Here is a 16332-nt window from a genome sequence, read left to right on the forward strand (position 1 = left end):
GCGTTAAGTCCTCGGGCCGCCTGGGCGCTGGCGCTCACCGCGGCCGGCCGTTCATTTTGTTTGTTTTTAATGTATTCGGGTGCTTTGCTTGATTTCCGGCTGCGCTGGGTCCTCAACGATACATGCAGGCTTCCTCTAACTGTGAACACGGGCTGCTCTCTAGCTGCAGTGTGAGGTCTCGCTGCAGACCACAGGCTCTGGACACTCGGGCTTCAGTAGCTGCAGCGGCAGGCTCAGTACTGCGGCTCGTGGGCTTGGCGCCCCCACGGCGTGTGAATCTTTCCAGACGGGGATCAAACCCACGCCCCCTGCACAGGCAGGTGGATTCTCAACCACTGGACCACCAGGACGCCCCTGGTCATTCACTCTAGACCGTAATTAAGGGCTCTCATTCTCTAAGCGTGAGACCCCCGTGGTAAATCCTAAAAACACTATGAGAATAAAGGAGCGTCAAGTCTAACCCTTAAGAACTAGAGCTTTGCGGTCAAGTAGAAGTTAAAGGAGAGACACTAAGAGAGCCGCTGGCTGATGAGCCCCGGCCTGGGGGGAAGCGGCGCCGCGTGCCCTAACCTTCAGGTCCTCGTGGTTGACTTCCAGCACGTTGGTGACATAGAAGGGCCCCTGCTGGGCACTGCTGGCCTCCTCCATGAGCTGCGTATAGATGTACCCCGCCGAGGACATTATAACAATGATGTTCTTCCCCTCCTCGTTGAAGAGGAAGGTAACGTCTCTTATCTTTGAGCTAGGCAGGAGAAAGTAGAAGGCTGGACTCAAGGCATCCACCGACAGGTCATAAACCTGCGAGAGAAGAGAGGTCAGATGAGGGAGGTCAACCTCAGCCCCAGGCCCACACGCTCCCGATGCGTGCAGGGAGCGGCAGGGCTGAGGGAGGGCGCTCCTCCACTCAGCACACGCCCGTCAGTGCTAGGCGCTGAGCACACAAAGATAAACAAGGTCTCTCTCCACTCTCTCTCAAGGAATGAGCCGAGGAGACACAGAAACAAACGCTATACCGAGAACAGCAATGAGGAGCGGTGTGCTGAGTACAGCAGAGACTGAGCCAGGGTCAATCCTCTATTACCTATACACGCACAGCTCCTGCTCAGCAACAGGACAGAAAGTAACGAAACGTTAGGATTTTTTAATTTTTCATGTCTAAAAGAAGCTGGCACACGTAATGGAGACCATGCATTCTGAATTTAAAAGCAAAACCACCGTAAGACCAGACAATCAAAGAGCTGTACCTATACCTTGACAAAGTCTGCGGTGACGATCGCTAACTCGGTCTGTGAACCAGGTAACCACACGGCTTTGATGATGAAGTTCCCTGTGGCCAACTGGGGGTGCAAAACCAAGTGATCCGAAACAGAGCCTGAGCTACTGAAGGTCAGCACGTGGCAGTCCTGGACATGGGTGGAGGAACAGAATGGTTAAAAGGCGATCTGGAAAGTAGGCTAACTCACTTCAGAGTCTGACACTGCCTTTTCTTCCCCGGCATTCCCCGCCTCCAGACAGTACTCAGACTGTCGAGTAACACATTCAGCTGTCAACACACAAAGCTTATTTCCAATAGAAGAGAAATCTGGATGACGTGGAAGAAATTCAAGAGACTTCTTTCGTGTTCCCAATGGCTTTTAAGTTCCAATCTCAACAATGAGTAAGAGAAAGTGGAGCTAAGAACAGGAGAGAAGGTCACAGTGACCTATAGCTCAAAAGAACCAAACTGGATCAGGATTACCTTCAGCCCACAAACGGCCAGGTAGTCCTCTTTGCAAGGATTCCCTGTGAGGCTCAGCACAGTGAAGGGCACCGGGGCAGAAGCCAGGCGGGTCAGAGTCAGCTTCCTTTTGCTGGAATCTGCTTGCTTCAGGAGAGCTGAGAGCTGGAGGACAGTGATCTGCCAGGGAATAATTACCGATTTATTCTCAACCCTCTTCCTCTCAGAGAACACCAGCAGTAACAAAAGCTCCTTCACTAGAGCTACTGATCTGGAGGCTGTTTTTGTGAGCAAGTCTCTTCAAAAACCCAAGACCAGTATCAGCCTCTATTTTCTCTGGCTTAAAGAATGGCATGCCTTCATTTCTTCTTTCTAGAGGTGACCAAAGAAGCCAACTCCATAGTCTGTCCATAAGACACTCAACGGTCCCGTATACTACTGTCCCTTCTTGTTTTTCTACGAAAATGTTTTTGAAAGTCTGTTAGAGCTACTTTTATCTCTAGTTTCTTTTTCACTTAATGTAAAGATAAAACAAATGAAGATGCTGGAAAACAGAACAGCTTAAGACACTCTAACTTCTCCTGTTCTATAAAATTCCATAAACTTCCTTGGGTCTTCAGGAGGGCTGGGAGCGCAGGGAAGAACTAAATAAGGACCACTGAGCCCTCCTAGGAAGACTCTCCTCTCTCCACTGTGTCCTCCAGCGTGGCTAACCTGAGAAAGACTGCAAGCCACACTGTCCTAGGAAACCTCCAGTCCGTACCTTGCCTAGGGGTTTGACTCACAGAGTGGGAATTGACTCTTTAGTCTCTGTTCCAGTCATACTACTTCTGAGTCTAATAAAGTAACTCAGGGTTCTAGCAGAAAAGCTTGTTGAGATCTGTCCCTGAAGCTTTGCTAGAATTCAGAAAAACAGACATTTTCCTGGCAGGCCAATCTGAGTGTTGTCCCCTATGTGTTCTGCTCGGCACCTCAGACAAGCACGATCTCAAACGAGAGGGAGGGGACTGGAGGACCCACCTTGCCTTTCTCGTGGCTGACAGCCAAGTGCTGGCGGCGCCCGTGAGGGGAGGAGAGCACACACATAGCCACCCTCCTGAGCACGTGGGCGCTAATCAGCTGGCGAATGGTCTGACCCTGGTCTCCGCTGTAATTCATCCGAACGTTCTCAAAGGCACCTTCCTGGGAGCCTAACGTGGGAACCTGGCAAAGACGGACGCAGAGAGAGTAGGCAGTAGTAAGGCAAAATAGACCAAGTGGATTCATACACACACTGTTCATATGACTGAAATAATGTGCAATTTACTCACTAAAGAGCAACAGTTTCCGATTCCTAATCCATGGAGAGTTAATTCATCAAAATTACCGTCAGTGCAATAAGAACAATGCAGTAAGTGCTGCACAGAACTAAATTAACGTGAGTGCTGGGTTTTTTTAAGTGTTAACAAGCGCCTCTGTCTTTCTTTTTAGGCCAAGCCACACAGTTTGTGGGATCTCAGTTCCCCAACCGGGGATGGATCCCAGGCCCTCAACAGGGAAAGCACTGAACCCTCACCACTGGACCACCACGAATTCCAAAATGCCCTTTAAAAAATAAAATGATAATGATGATAGTGTTTTTTTTCATTGATTTACCCCAATAAAATTAAAAGTCAGCAACCTTATGGATCACCAACACCATCCCAATATTTTTCTAGCTTCATCTTTAATATCTGCAAGTCTAAAACCACTGCTCTAAAACTGTGACTGATTTTTAGGGGAGGGAGGTTGGCCACTGCAGAATCTTAGCTCCCTGACCAGGGATTAAACGCAGGCCCCCTGCAGTGGAAGCACAGAGTCCGACTGACTGGAACCTAGGGAATTCCCAGCGGTGACCGATTTTCGGTAAAACGTCAGAATATCTGTGTGTCTGTCTGGGTGTGTGCTACCAAGTGCCCGTAAGCAGTCACCCTGTGAGATCCATCCGTGCACCTCACTCATTGTTACACTATCCTTCCAGAAGTGCGCAAGTTTCCTTTCTGCTTTAACGCTGGCTGCCCTGGATCTTCTCTGCCACACACAGGCTTTCTCCAGTTGTGAACAGGGGCTACTTCCCGCTGCGGCACTCGGGCTTCTCACCACAGGGCTTCTCCTGTTCTAGACCATGGGCTCTAGGCTTGCAGGCTTTGGTAATTGCAGCACATGGGCTTAGTTGCTCCCACATGGGGGATGGCAGTTCCCAGACCAGAGATCAAAGCCACGTTCACTGCCTTGGCAGGCGGGTTCTCACTCACTGGTCCACCAGAGAAGTCCTACCGTTTGATTTTACACAGCTGCTTGAGAGGCTGAGCAGACCACCCCAGGAGTCCTACAGTCAGTGCCGGGCAGCAGGCGTACAGTGGACAACGACTTAGAATTCAGCACCCACGTCACAGCAAGAACTAAAGGAAGACACCTAACAGGCTCCAAGCCCAAGAGGACAGCATTACTTCTGCATGCAATGTCAATCTCGAGGGAGAAGACACAACAAGGAGGTCTTCTATTTTACATACAGAAGACATTCCTAGCTATTAAAATTGCCCCCAAACGTCACTCCTCACCCACAGGGGTTCACAGATTTACGTGAACTGAAAAGGAGACTTATTCGCTGTTGGTCCAAGTGACCTCCGATTCCCTCCGTGAGAAGACGTACCCCACATGCTGTTTTTCACACTGGATGTCACAGGTTCTTACAGTCTAGGCTCTGAACGCCCACAGGTGACTTTCTAAGGATGCATCTTGGAGCATCGAGCGCCTCTGGCTTCCCAGCGGATGTGCTGGCTCCCGCGTGCCCCTGGCCCCAACGCTGACCACTCACCATCAGCTGGTCCGTCATCTCGACCGCCTTGTCCACTGTGTGCAGCTCCCGGAGGGCCTGCTGGGCCCGGCTGCTACTCCCCACTGCGGACGCCTGCTGGAAGTTGGTCTGAATGGCATCCATGAGGAAACTGAGCATGTCTAACACGAGAGGAGCGAAGGAGAAATTGGCCTGAGAAAAATCCAAATACACAAGTGAAAAAAAAAGAAAAAGAACGGGTCACACTCATCATCATGTTGCCAGTAGCGACCTACAGAACCCAGGACCCGGCTTCCTCACTGCAAGTGTGTGTTCCAGCCCTCACTTCACTCTGTCCGAGCGCTGGATTTGGTTCCAGTCAGCATGCGACTGGGTCACTACACCAGGGGCCCCCTGCTGGTGAGCACTGCTTCCACACACCCACCGCGCAGTGAGACATCCAGAGCGCGTCCAGGCATGCACCCCTCGGGAGGCTGAGACGACCCCCACCCAACAACCCACCCACCGCTTTCTGTGCCCTGTGCTGCAGATGAGGGGCCTGCACCAAGAAAGGCTGCCCCGGGGCATCACACAACTAAAACCCACCTTCACACAAAGCCCCAAACACTCCTCAGCCACACACTCCCTATGACGCAGGGATGGACCACACACACGCCTGCTATTCACGTGCTGGACATCAGCAGCCTTGGAGGACAAAGCCACCACTGGTGGGGCAGGAAGGAGGGCGCCGTGCCAGGCTCCACGCTCTGCTCCCACGCTGTGCGCCGCCGGAGCCCACCCAGCTCTGCGGCTCCTCCACCAGGGCCCACCTGGTTCTGCAGCTCCTCCCACCAGGGCCCACCTGGTTCTGCAGCTCCTCCCGGCAGCCCTCCACAGTGCGGCACAGGCTGCTCTTCTTGGGCTTCTCTTCGTCAGCAACCTTTCCGTCGCTGATGGTGACCTTGGCCTTGTCCGCCGGGGAGGTGCTGGTGTGGCGCACGAGACTCTCTGAAACCCTGGGTTCAGTCTGAAATGCTGACTCCTTCATGGTGGAGCTCATGCCACTGCTGGGAGTTCGCTTCACCAAAGCCTAGGGACAGGAAATGTCACAGGCCCCCACTTTCTTGTCACAAGTGCAGATGAAATACTGCCTAAGATCTCAGAGGAAAAATCTGACTCAAAGGGGAGACTGGCTAACCATTTAAAGAATATCCAAAAGCCTGAATTCTAATCTTTGTGGTATTCACCTAATAGCTAACACTTCACCCACTCATAACGACAGGTCTTAAAATTGGGGTAGGGGTAAGGTCTTTGAAAAAACTGCAAGATCTCTAAGGATACTGCAAGTTCCAGTTCTAAGTGAAGTGTTTAGGCCATGACTATGCAACTGATCATTGACAGAATCAGAACTTGGTCCTTGACCCAGGACACCATGAGGGTGACGTGGGAAGTTCCCAGTTTGGCTTACACATCTGTATCCCTAACAAGTCACCCTTTAGAGCCAAGAGAATGTCCTAATCTCTCACCAAACAGCTGCCATCTTCTTTGGCTCCACAGTCACAGAAGAAAGATCCATACTTGGCGTAGGAAATCTCATGATCCTTGTGGCACACCTTGGCACATACCGTGCACACGCCCACCCCATCGACCATTTTGCAAGTGTGACAGTGGTACCTGGAAAGAATAAGAGCCAGGCAGTGAGTCCGGAAGTCCCCAACACCAACCTGGAAAGCCCCACCAAAAAGGAAAAACTCCTCTTACCAATGCTGGTTCATGAATTCTTTCTGAGTGATGGTAAAAGTGCAGAGTTTATTGCAAAGGGAATCTTCATCCTTCAAAGATAACAAATTTTTTTTAATCAGAAATACATCCTTCCACACAGGCACCCACAAAAACACACTCTATGGAAAATAAACCACTGACTTCATAAATGACTAGGAGAAACATATTCCAGTTGGAGAGAGCTTGCAGGCTATAAATGTGATGTAATTTCAGATAAGACCTTAAGGTTTTGTGGCTAAGAAAAAAAATAAACCTTACGCTTTCTCTACAACACAGCTCACACCATCCCCCTGAAAAACTCTCGTCTCTGAAACTCCATTTTGGATGCAACAGCCAGTTGGAACTGCAGGACACGTGCCTCCAGATGGGAGAAGGCCCAGGCTTATTTAAGGGTCCTTCCTCTAGGAGGTAGAGTCCTACCACTTGTTCTGCAGGCCTGGAGAATCAGCCTGGCATTAATCATGAAAGCTATGAATAAGCAACAAGGACTGGGCAAAGTCTTGAAGCTCACAGGAGCTAAAAAAGAAGGCCAAAGGCCTGTTAACGTGAGCTCTGCAAGTGGCGGTCAGCCATGACTGTGGTGGTGACCTCACTTACTGAATCCTCGGCCTGGGAGTCTTCCTCTTCCACCGCCAGCTCCTCCACCCAGTCAGAGTCCACCTCGATCGCCCGCTCTTCCCCATCCACAGACAGGTGACTCGGGCCTTGCCCGTTACTCTGGCTCAGGGCATTGGTGACATCAGCCAAGTAAGACATAATATGGCATGTGCACTCTAGGACCATCACGTGCTATAAAGAAGACCACCACACCATGAAAGGTCAGTTCTCCACATTCCATTATCATGCAAATTGTGTTTTCTCACGCTTTTTCCGATAAAGCTCAAGATCAAAGGAACAGCACAAAAAACAGAGAAGAAAAATAACATGTTTTAATTATCTATTTCCTTAGCTCTTCGCACTACAACAGCAAGTGGCTGGCCAATAAACTGCACGGGGACTTCCCTGGGGGCCAGTGGTTTAGGATTCAGCACTTCCAAGGCAAAGGATGCAGGTCTGATCTCTGGTCAGGGAACTAAGAGTCTATATGCTGCATGGGGTAACCAAAAAATTTAAAAACTTTAAAAATTAAAGAAACTGTACTGAATCAGTATGATTCATCCTTTAAGCACAAAGACAACTCTTTAAAAAATCATAAAATAGGGCTTCCCTGGTGGTTCAGTGGTAAAGAATCCACCTGCCAACACAACAGACGTGGGTTTGATCCCTGATCCAGGAAGATCCCACAAGCCACGAGGCAATGAAGCCCATGGGCCACAACTACTGAGCCTGCGCTCTAGAGCCTGGGAGCTGCAGTTACTGAAGCGCTCGAGCCCTGGGGCCCAGGTTCCACAACAAGAGAGCCCAACGGTACTAGAGCGCAGCCCCTGCTCGCAGTGACGAGAGAACGCCCAAGCAGCTACAAGGGCCCAGCACAGCTAAATAAATGTATATATATTTAAAAACCTTAGAAAATGAAGTACAATGTAAACCAGGAAAATAAAGTTGAGATAGACACAAAAATCACTCAAGAAAAAACTAGATTGATACAGAGAACAGAGTGGTGGTACCAGAGGCAGGGGGTAGGAGGGTGATTCAGTGAAGTGGGTGATGTGAGTCAACAGATACAAACTTCCAGTTATAAAATAAGTAAGCCATGGAGATGAAATGTCAAGCATGGTGACCAGAGTTAATACTAATGTATGCACATCTGAAAGTCGCCAAGAGAGCAGGTCTTAAAAGTCCTCATTATAAGAAAAAAAATTTAACTATGTATGGTGATGGATATTAACTAGACTGTGATCATTTTGCAATATAGACAAATGTCAGATCACTATGCTGTAAACCTGAAACTAATATCTGTGTCAATTATACCTCAAGAAAAAAGATAAAAAGATTGTATTAAAGTATGAGTAACCTCTCATTGGCTTTTTTCCCTGCCATAATCATTTTTTTAACCATTAGTGAAAAACATTTAAATTAGCGACAATGACAGGCTCGCAGGTTGGGTAGAGGGAGAAAATGTTCAAATGCAAGATTTCTGCCAGTTGCCACCCTTTTTCTCAGCACAGTGGCCTGAACCTCCAAATAACATAAACGATTCTAGCATCTGGACTGGCGCTGAAGAAGTAAACGGGAACCTGTGTCTGACACTCAGAGCACACAATCCCAATGCAGGAGCAGCAGACAATTTCCCAGAGAATACCAATAGCTAAACACAGCAGTAATTCACTGTTTTCAGAAGGATTCTGTTGGATGTCTGTTTCACAGAACATTTCCTCCAGACCACTTCTTGCCCCCAGGAAGAGGCCTGTGGGCGTGCACTTGGTGATGACACGCTTCGAGGTCTTTGAGATCCTAGGCCTTCCCCTCTGCAGGGGAGCCAGGGACAGAAACCAACAGGAAAGGGACTTCCCTCCACCCGGCCACAAAGACAGGACCCATCGCTCCCCTCACTCTCCTTACCTTTCCGTGCATTACATTGGCATTCAGTTTTTCAACCACATTCTTCTGTGACAGATATTTCTTGCTGTCAAATAAAAAAGGGGGGGGATGGGACACAAAATCATCTAAGGAACCAAAGAAGGGAAGCATTTCCATGTATCTTGCATCAATTTGTAGACAAAGTGAACAAAAGGCATTCTTTGGAAATTATGTGGGTCATCAGCGATTAGGGGGTTCTGTTCCTATCAGAGATAGTTGGTACACTTTCCCAAGACTTGTCCTAGGAATAATGAACAAGAAACTCTACTAATAAAAGAGTAGAGATTAAATCCAAACTGAATTTGAACTGATTGAATCTACAGTGAATAATCCCAATAAAAAGACAGAGCTTCAAGTTTCTTTTAAACTTACTCTGAGCTACAAAAAAATAGCCTGCAATTAATTATCCCCCTTAAGAGCAATGGTGTAAACTACAGATTCGATCCTCCCATTTCATCCTCTTACCATCTACTCAGCCAGTCCACAGCAGCATTATGAAGCTGAAGATGGCCAGCACCTTGACCTGCACCGGCCAGGGTGGCCATGACAACCATGAGTTCAGGGAAACCGGTCCCATCACCGTTGGCCAGCATCTCTGTTGCCATGGGGATCAAGGTGCCCAAAAGCACAGCACACACACCTTCCCCAACTTGACTGGTAGAAAAGAAACATCACACTGGTAAATATTCAGTAAGAATCAGCAGTATTAAATTTGTAAGAATTTAGAATTTCTAAGAGGCGTTTAAAATTAAGCATTAAATGCATGATCAAACACACTAAGCCAAGTTGTGCACTTGGACTACTAGACCATAAAGCGATCACACGTGTTACAACTGACAGACGAAGCCACTGCAAAAGTTTTTTCAGGGGAAAAATCAAGGAGATATGCTAGATTCCTTAAGTCTACTGAGAGGGAGCTACGGGATCGCTGCAAATGCTTCAGGACTGAGGCTGAAGGAAACACAGCTGCAAACGCTCTTGCCCTGTTGCTGGGGCTGTCGGAACGCGTGATATGAACACAGGTGCTCTACCTGTTTTCCCGAACAATGTAGGTGGTCAGCAACTGCAGCAGCTGCCTGTTCTCTTGGATCACGTCCAGCTGATCGGAATCTTTGGGGGGTGATGCAGTCATGCGGGTGAGCCATGCCTGGAGACGCGCAGGCTCCACGCAAGCCAGCTGGGCCAGGGAGCCGCAGAGATGCAGGAGGCTTGGGTTAGGGCTCTTCTCAGCTGGGGACAGAGCGAGAGGCGACGGTCAGTGAAGGAGGGCGAGGGGAGGCAAGAGGCCCAGACCATGAGCCAGGGAAGGGGGAAAGGCTCCAAGCAAGCCTTCGACTTCCTTCCAAACTTTCTCTGAGGAATTCTCTCCACTTGTTAGCATTCCTCTGCTGTAGTTACACTCGGGGAGAAGATAGGCACAGTCATTAACTGGACATCAAAGTTCCCCTAAGAAGATTATTAAAAGCTGTCACTCACTCAGCTGGAAGAGTTTGGTGAAGAATTTCAAAACTCGGTTACAGAATTTAGCAGAGAGGTTCTCATTGGCTGTTGCCATCATGATCTGCACGAGTTCTCCACTGAAAGGCAGGAGGGGAAAAAAATCGAAGAATCATGTTAAGTGTCACATAAAAAGCATCCTTTTCTATTTCCTCACAATCTCATCCCCTCTAGGAGAACTGATCACTTGTGAGTCAACAATGCCAGTGAATCAAAAACAACCCCCTTCACCAATAACCTCAAGGCGCCAGCAGTTAACCAGTCCTCCTGGAAGTACAAACATCTAAGCAAGCTTTTGTATTTCCTGAGAGAACAACCAGGTCAACACAGTCCTTGCTTCTGGAAGGCATTCAGAAATCCGCACTGAGGAGAACGCAACATAGCTCACCTGTCAGAGAAAAAGTCCTCCATAGCTTTCCGAGCCTGGCTGCTTTCCAGTTGCTTTTCCAAATACTGGAGACATTCCTCTAAGATGGATTCATCAAGTCCACTGAAAATCCAAAAGAAAAATCAACTATAGAAACAAGGGCTGTTTCGAAGTCCTAATACTACCTTTAACAATTCAGAAGTCTACGGCTTTCCCTGGTGGCTTAGTGATAAAGAACCTGCCTGCCGATGCAGGGGACACGGGTTCAATCCCTGGTCCGGGAAGACCCCACCTGCCATGGGACAACTCAGCCCATGAGCAACAACCATTAAGCTTGTGCTCTGGAGCCCAGCAGGTGCGACTCCTAAGCCCACAGGCCGCAAGTGCTGAAGCCCGAGCACCCTGGATCCTATGCCCCAACAGGAGAAGCCGCCACACGGAGGAGCCCACGCACCACAAGCAGGGAGCAGCCCTGACCCCGCAACCAGAGAAGTCCACGCAGCGGTGAAGACCCAGCAGAGCCGAAAATACAGTTTTAAAATGTATTTTTAAAAACCCAATTTTAAACTATTAAAAAAAAGTCCTAAGTCTATTTACGGCTACACCTTGAGGGCAATATTTAGTTTTGTTTTGTCAAAGCTTGGCATAAACCCTGGCATACAGTTCAGTTCAGTTCAGTCGCTCAGTCGTGTCCAATTCTTTGCGACCCCATGAACCGCAGCACGCCAGGCCTCCCTGTCCATCACCAACTCCCGGAGTTCACTCAAACTCAGGTCCATCGAGTAGGTGATGGCATCCAGCCATCTCATCCTCTGTTGTCCCCTTCTCCTCCTGCCCCCAATCCCTCCCAGCATCAGAGTCTTTTCCAATGAGTCAACTCTTTGCATGAGGTGGACAAAGTACTGGAGTTTCAGCTTTAGCATCATTCCTTCCAAAGAAATCCCAGGGCTGATCTCCTTCAGAATGGACTGGTTGGATCTCCTTGCAGTCCAAGGGATTCTCAAGGGTCTTCTCCAACACCACAGTTCAAAAGCATCAATTCTTCGGCGCTCAGCCTTCTTCATAGTCCAACTCTCACATCCATACATGACTACTGGAAAAACCATAGCCTTGACTAGACGGACCTTTGTTGACAAAGTAGTCTCTGCTTTTGAATATGCTATCTAGGTTGGTCATAACTTTCCTTCCAAGGAGTAAGCATACAGCAGGTGCTAAATAAATGAGGAATTAAAACTGCAATAAAACAAAAAATTCCTAAAATCTAAAATAAGTGATGTAGTCAGTAGCTAAGAGTTCAAAGAAGCAGAGCTGTTATCTCAAACTATCAGGAAGAGGAGGGAAAGGAGGGGAGGACTGGAGGTGGAGAGAGGGCGTAAAGGAAGTGCGACGTGCAGGCATGCTACGTCACTTTTCTCTGCGAGCCCATGGGCTGCAGCCCGCTGGGCTCCTCTGTCCAGGGGATTCTCCAGGCAAGAGCACTGGAGTGGGTTGCCATGTCCTCCTCCAGGGGAGCTTCCTGACCCAGGGATCGAATCCACGTCTCCTGCCTTGGCAGGCGGGGAGGGGTGACAAAAGAGAAGTGGGGAGAGAGGAAAAAAAACAGTCCCTCACGAAAACCTGGACTGCTGGACAAGAAGAAGGCGGGAAATCACAATTCCTGGCACCCTTCATCTTTATAGTTCTCAGTGGGATAAAACTAACTTACTCAACTGCTCTTTTAAGACTCGCCTACATCAACATGGCCAGCATGGTCAAACAACGCAATGAGATCACCTTTACGCCACAGAACACCTATCTCACACGCACAGTCACAAAAATGTTAGAAACTGCATCAAGCTCCTTTGCAGACTACTAGTACCACATCCAGGACAGCACACTCATCCCTAAGAATGAATCACAGAAGAGGATTCCAAACAAGTCTTCCTATGTGTCCTCAAGAATGCAAGACGCACACAAGCACAGAACTTTCTGTTAAAAAGCACAACAGGGACCTCGCTGGTGGCCCCGGGGTAAGGAGGCACCTGCCAACGCAGGGAGCACGTGCTCAGTCCCTGGTCTGGGCACTAAGGTCCCACATCCCTCGGGCCAACTAAGCCTGAGAGACACAGCTCCTGAAATCCCCGCGCTCCACAGCGAGACGTCACCGCAACAGAAGTCCTCACACCAAAGCCCATGCGCAGCAGCGAAGACCCAGTGCAACCAGCAGAACCAGAATTAAATTTTTAAAAAGGCACAATCGTAGGCTGTTAATGAATGAGAGAGAAGCAAGTGCTGGTGTATCTCACTGAGAGCAGCAGGCGGTCACAGGAAGCGGACGCTGCTCCCCAGGCGGGCTCACCTATTGGGATCCGCGTGGTTGGCCAGAATGTTGTAGCAGCCAGTGATGAGCTTCTCATACACACGAGCCAAGAACTCATCAGACTCCGCGGGGCCCAGGACACGCTCCAGGGAGTTGCTACTGATCTCAGCCACACTCTCAGTGCTCGACTCCAGAAGAAGGGGGAGCAGTGTCCGGATTACCTGTGGCGGGTTCATCTCATCGGACCAACTTCAGCAAAGAAAACAGAATCAAATCAGTGAATATACTCCTCTGAACAGCTGCAAGGGGAGGAGAGGGCAAGCCAATCATGTATTGGGAAGGGCTTTTTTCCTTGGACAGTTGTTTTTCAAACAGGCACAGTCATGCAACTTCATGGTCTCCTTTCTCATCACTGTATCAGAAGTTAAAATCATTTCCATTTGCAAAATCAACTTATTAAAATGTTAAATTAATTACATAAGATGTATTCTGTAATATTCAGAAAAGAAAATTTACTGCAACCTAAGCTAGTAACCCTCTAAGACAACCTTTCTAGAAGAACTGGCAGGAATCTGGATCACTTTTAAGGCAATGAGATACAGGACTTTACTCGTGATCTATGTACCGGAAGCCTGCCCTAGTCCCCACGGCGGCAGTATCTAAGTTCCACATGAACCTGGAGAAGCATGACTTCAAATACGTCATCGTCATGTGGAAACTTAAACCCAGAGCACCTCCACGTCACAATATGATTTAAAGCCAGCGTGCTTTTTCTGAAACACACTACACATAAAGAGGGGGAGGTCCTCTGGAGCCCTCCACATCTACGTTCAAAACCCTTCCACGGAGACACTCACACTCTAAAGCCCAGGCGCTCTCTGCTGCAGAAGCAGGCACAAGCAGCACTATCCTGCAGTTAACGTAACTCTCACCGTCTTCCTGCGGCTATGACAGAGCACAGGCCTGGAGAGCATGCAGGGCTATGCAGCTGGTACTCACACGATGAGGTCTCCAGTCAGCCTGACCAGGGAGAGGAGCGTGTGCTTCAGGGATGCAGCCAGGGGCAGACTCTGGCCACAGAGCGTCCCCAGGTGGGCAGCCTGCACAGCACTGATGTAGCTCTCGGAAGGGACGGTGTCATTGGCGAAGGCGTTGCGCTGCAAGGAGGCAAAGCAGACATAAATGGAGAGACCACCCGTCTCCAGATGCTTACACGAGCAAAGAGAAAATCCAAGGCCCCACTGGGGTTCATAGACTAGGACTCTATTCAGTATACACTGAGTCACCCCGGGAAGGAGAGTGGAGTGGAGTGAAGGAAGCAGTTAGCACATTTTAGTTAGTACAAGTTGAGTTAAAATCTTAAACCACTGGCGGCTCAGCGGCTTAGTGTCCGCCTCGCGGTACAGCGCACACTGGTTCGACCCCTAGTCCAGGAGGGCCCCACACGCCCTGGAGCAGCTCGGCCCGTGCGGTGCCACTACTGAGCCTGTGCTCGAGGGCCTGGGAACCCCAGCTCCTGAGGCCCGCGTGCCCTAGAGCCCGCTCCATCACTCCATCAAAGTGACCGCAATGAGGAGCCTGCGCGCCGCAACAAAGGGCCGTCCCCCTCGCTGCAACTAGAGGGAAGCCCACACAGCAAGGGGCAGCTGACACGGCCACAAGGAGATAAGGTCTTTTAAACAGAAAAGTTAAAGTTGAGCTAAAATTTAGTTACTACAAAGTTTAAGACACCCAATACCACTTTTCAAATAATTAGGATATATTATATTTAATATTAAAACTATGCTTGTTTGCCTCTAATAACTGGGAAAGATCAGGATTTCACAATGTATCTGGTTCCCCATTACAAATATCTTAATTATCCTTGCACTACAGCTCCGGGTGATGTAAATAGAGGTCACAATTACAAAGCAAGGATAATAAGATTATAACACTTGTTTTTCCCAAGAACTGTAATAAGACAATAATCTGTTAACAGAGGTTAACCTGAGGGCAGCACACAGGAAGATCAAGGGAACTGACAGAAGACACAACAGTCTTCTGAAAGCCTAGAGAACTTAAATGCTACCCCATAAAATGATGACAGAAGGAGCAGGTTCTTGACATATAACCTAAAAGGGAAAGGAAACAGTTAACATTTACTGACAATTCACGTGCCAGAGAATGTGCTAGGCACTTTATATTTAATATCCTTGATCTTCACCTCCCAGTATTTAACAGATGAAGAACCTGAAGGTCCTAGCAGTTGACCCTCGAATACCACAGGGGTTGGGGTGTTGACCACCCATGCAGTCTAAAACCCATGTATAACGTTACAGTCAGCCCTCCATACGTGCAGTTCCACATCCGTGGATTCAGCCAACCACAGATCATTTAGTGCTGCAGCCCAGACTTAGTGAAAACAATAGTGTGTAAATGGGCACATGCCGTTCACAGCCCTGTACTGCTCAAGACTCCACTGTAATAAAGTGGTTATCCTCTAACACAATAACATACTTCTTATTCTTGGCAAAATGATCACGAGTAGCATCTGGGTAATTCAAGGACTTGACTACGGGTTCAGCCACAGCAAATACTGCAGCAGGTTAAGATCTCCTGGCAGCCAGTTAAGCCTAAAGAATACGAACAGAACACAGAAACCAAACAGGGCTCCGAAGTTCTACTCCCGGGCAGACGGACACTCACCCAGGACCCAATGTTGGGAAACTCGTTGGTGCTGATGTTGTTCCAGGATTCACACACAGTCTGAACTGATGATGGTAGATTCTGAACCAGCGTTGGACCTGGAGGCAACAGAAAGGACAAGGAATCACCACGAGAGAGAGAGAGAGAACACCACACAGCATTTTAAAAGCCAACCCCAATGCAGAGAGAAACACACTACAGCCCAGGTTGTCAAAATAATTAGTAAGAGAGCTTAGAAGCATATTTGAATAGCGGCACCATGTCCAAGAAACTACTAACTGCTTAACAACTAACGATCTCAATTATAAGATTTTCACTCCCCATCATATTCACTTTCTAACCTTGCGAGTAAAGAAGACAACTGAAAAAAGATGCAAAGGGACAGCAAGTCACTGCAAGTCACTATTCAACATCTAGACCCTCTACGGACAGGCAGCACTTCCATCTCTTTTCTCCGAAACAGATACTGAGGGCAGGGAACGTTAATGCACATCAAGAACAGTAGTCAACGAAGTAATGAAATTAAATTTCTACAAGTGAGACTATTTGAACATTAAAAGGGTACTTAAACCGTGAAATGCAGGAATATACAAATGCTTGTACATTTTAAAGGATAACTGTTACACTTAACGCCAATCCTGCTCAAGTCCTTCTGATTTCCCATCCCAAAT

General features: G+C 48.4%; 1 protein-coding gene across 1 annotated transcript in view; it reads right to left on the minus strand.

The window, feature by feature from the left end:
• The window catches only part of UBR4 (ubiquitin protein ligase E3 component n-recognin 4), a 129462-nt gene that overhangs the window by 78547 nt on the left and 34583 nt on the right, over positions 1–16332 (minus strand). Inside the window, 17 exon segments of the mRNA XM_010830224.1 lie at positions 571–798; positions 1251–1403; positions 1739–1897; positions 2738–2920; positions 4554–4724; positions 5374–5601; positions 6038–6185; positions 6273–6343; positions 6891–7082; positions 8796–8859; positions 9279–9467; positions 9845–10043; positions 10290–10390; positions 10699–10800; positions 13016–13225; positions 13976–14133; positions 15662–15759. Of these exon segments, the coding sequence (XP_010828526.1) occupies positions 571–798; positions 1251–1403; positions 1739–1897; positions 2738–2920; positions 4554–4724; positions 5374–5601; positions 6038–6185; positions 6273–6343; positions 6891–7082; positions 8796–8859; positions 9279–9467; positions 9845–10043; positions 10290–10390; positions 10699–10800; positions 13016–13225; positions 13976–14133; positions 15662–15759 (2654 nt within the window).

Source organism: Bison bison, unplaced genomic scaffold, assembly GCF_000754665.1.
Source record: "Bison bison bison isolate TAMUID 2011002044 unplaced genomic scaffold, Bison_UMD1.0 scf7180017864516, whole genome shotgun sequence".
Classification (NCBI taxonomy): domain Eukaryota; kingdom Metazoa; phylum Chordata; class Mammalia; order Artiodactyla; family Bovidae; genus Bison; species Bison bison.